The following is a 2,575-nucleotide window of genomic DNA, read 5'->3' as shown; positions in this document are numbered from 1 at the left end:
ACCATCTTTATCTTGTTATCATGACCACAACCACCTGTAATACGGCTAGCTCAGTCACCACCAATGCTGCAACTGCACAATCCTGCACTTGAGCTAACACCACCTGCATCAGTCACTGCACATGCATCTACTCCCTTGTTGATCCTTCCGTTAATCAGCTGAACCCAAATCAAACCATCCATCTTGCATCTCAGCTCAGAGAGCTCTTAACTCTTCCCAGGTCCAGCTCCTTCACTGAATTTCACTAATCTGTAGCGGAAACCCTCGTTTCTCCTTATACTCTGGCCTGAACAGTATGCGACACAACCCCAATCACAGACCAATGTTGTAACTGCCATTATCACTACTTACAGCATAAGCTTCTCTGCAAATTCAGCTAGACTTCTTGCACATTCTTTAGAGCAACAACATATCACCAGCTTCATTCCTTCTCTACATTGCAGCAACGCCAACTCATTCAGCTGACATGCAATCACTTCCATCACCTGAACCTCTTTCCCTATATTGTACTTATGTTGCAACAACAGCAGCACTGCCTCTCATACTTGCCTGTAACTTCTGCTGCACTTCTTTACTGCCTTCTCCAGAAAATTTTGTCCTTCCTCGGCTTCCGAGATCAACCTAAAACCACTTCCTGCAACCCTTTCATTTAAACAACAGCAACTGATCCTATCATACTCTATTTCCTTCCATCTGCGAGTTGTTATTCAACACCACAGACCCAATCAACCACATCAGCAACCTGAACCCTTTGAGTCAAACACACAACATATCAACAGAATAAACAACCAACACTCCATAGATCAACAGATTGCCCATAACTGGTGGATCCAAGCAAAATTTCAGGAGGCCGATACCATAAAGTAACAACTCGACTAGTTAATGGTTGAATGTGCCCGACACTAACAAAATTTTCCAGGCCAAAATTAGCTATCTTCAGAACTCCATCATCACTAACAAGAAGGTTGGATCCCTTGATATATTTGTGCATTATACCTCTTGAATGATAGTGTTCAAGGCCAGATAGTAGTTGATGCATATAGCATTTAACCTACACAACATGAACAAATCAAACCCTTTAACATTGGTAATTCCCGAATACTAGAACACACATCCAGAGTTCCATATATACGAACCTGTGATTCACTGAACTTGATGTCAGGACAAGATGATAAACCAACAATATCATGTTCCGTGTACTCGAAAACAAGATATACACTAGTTGACAGTCTAGAAGTAATTAGTCCCTCCAGTTTGCGGAGAATCATTATTTCCCGCGACATAAATCTCACACTTTCTGGCTCAAAGTTATCGAACCGAACTTTCTTTAAGGCAAGCATCCTCCCAGTTGCAAGCTCTCGTGCTTGGAAAACACTGTTATATGTACCTTGTCCAATCTAAAGATACAATCAGAAAATTGCAGTATTCACATAATTGCAGCACATGAACAAATACAAAAATTCCTTGTCGACGTACTAATCCACTTCAACATTCCGATGTATAACGATATAAATTAGACCAGAAATGAGCAATTCAATAACAATAAAAAATCGTAGCAAAATAACAAAAGAAGAAGAAGAAACCCTACCTTTTCCAATTTCTCGAAACTTTCAGCACGAAGAGGAATCCAACCATAAATAGCTTCACGAGCAACAACACTAAGCCAAGAAGGCCAACCAGCAGCAACTTATTCACCAAACCCAACAGGTCTTCTGAGATTAACAGCACCAATTTCTTGTTTGATTCTGCTCTTATCGACATACCCAATTCCCTTCCTGTTCTTCGTTTGGAGATTCAAATCGAAACCCTGATTTCATCAATTTCTTCTTCATCTCTGAGATTAACAGTAACAGGTCTTCTTAAACAGCACCAAACCCAACTCTCCATCTGTCTTTATCTGTATTCTTGAATCAAATGCAGCCACAACTCAGCATCAGAACATAAACCCTAATTTCTTCATTGTTTTTCGATCTCAATAAATTCTAGCAACAGTTTTTTGCTGATTCTTCCTCTCTACGCTCTATGAACATCATCTCAAATCTTATTTCCTTCTCAATTTCTCAATCAGCGTCTCGATCTGGTCTCTCGGATTTAACAGCAGCGACTGCTGCTTTCTCTTTCTTTTCTCAATTTTAGGGAAATGAATGAACTAATGATTGAGAGAAAACCTCTCTCGAATTCCTCATCTCTTGAATCAGCGGCGTTCTTCTCGTGGAGATCCATTGTTGCTGCTGGTGATGAAGGTGGTGGGAGAAGGAGACGGAAGAAAGAAGAAGAAGAAAGCTAAAAGGGTACATTTGGGTTTTTTTAAAATAAAAAAATTTAAATTTGCTCATTATCATTTGACTTGGGATTTTTGTCCCAGTTTTATTTGAAAAGGTTTTTATTTGGTAGAAATAATATGATCGGTTTTTTCTTATCACTAGTTTGTTCACCTAGGGGTTTTGTCACTAGTTTTGTTTTTTAAAAGCCAAAAATCTCGCCATCAGACCTGTTTCGTTCTCAGAATCTCAAGCTCTCTGTTCTTCTTCTTTTCGTTTTCCCTTATTGTTTTTTCTCAAACCCTAATAAAATC

The 2,575-nt window shown here is 39.4% G+C and overlaps 1 protein-coding gene across 1 annotated transcript; it reads right to left on the bottom strand.

The window, feature by feature from the left end:
• Window positions 1-231: 231 nt before the first annotated feature.
• On the bottom strand, window positions 232-2,223 carry LOC113272883 (protein IMPAIRED IN BABA-INDUCED STERILITY 1-like). The gene is made up of 7 exons (XM_026522673.1): window positions 2,169-2,223; window positions 1,589-1,686; window positions 1,137-1,397; window positions 790-1,051; window positions 550-634; window positions 352-432; window positions 232-286 (listed from the first exon to the last, which is right to left on the bottom strand). The coding sequence occupies exons 1-7, from the start codon at window positions 2,221-2,223 to the stop codon at window positions 232-234; spliced, it is 897 nt and encodes a 298-aa protein (XP_026378458.1).
• Between the last annotated feature and the right edge of the window lie 352 nt (window positions 2,224-2,575).

Source organism: Papaver somniferum, chromosome 4, assembly GCF_003573695.1.
Source record: "Papaver somniferum cultivar HN1 chromosome 4, ASM357369v1, whole genome shotgun sequence".
Classification (NCBI taxonomy): Eukaryota; Viridiplantae; Streptophyta; class Magnoliopsida; order Ranunculales; family Papaveraceae; genus Papaver; species Papaver somniferum.
Note: the sequence above shows the minus strand (reverse complement) of the source record. Positions and strands in the feature narration are given on the sequence as shown.

Excerpts from the sequence above, each read along its gene's own strand:
- LOC113272883 (XM_026522673.1), bottom strand. The coding sequence starts at position 2,223 with ATGGATCTCCACGAGAAGAACGCCGCTGATTCAAGAGATGAGGAATTC. Across the intron at positions 635-789 it reads TGTTGATCTATGGAGTGTTG|GAAGTGGTTTTAGGTTGATC; the intron begins GTTGTTTATTCT and ends AAAGGGTTGCAG. Across the intron at positions 433-549 it reads AAGTGCAGCAGAAGTTACAG|AGAAGGAATGAAGCTGGTGA; the intron begins GCAAGTATGAGA and ends GCTGCAATGTAG.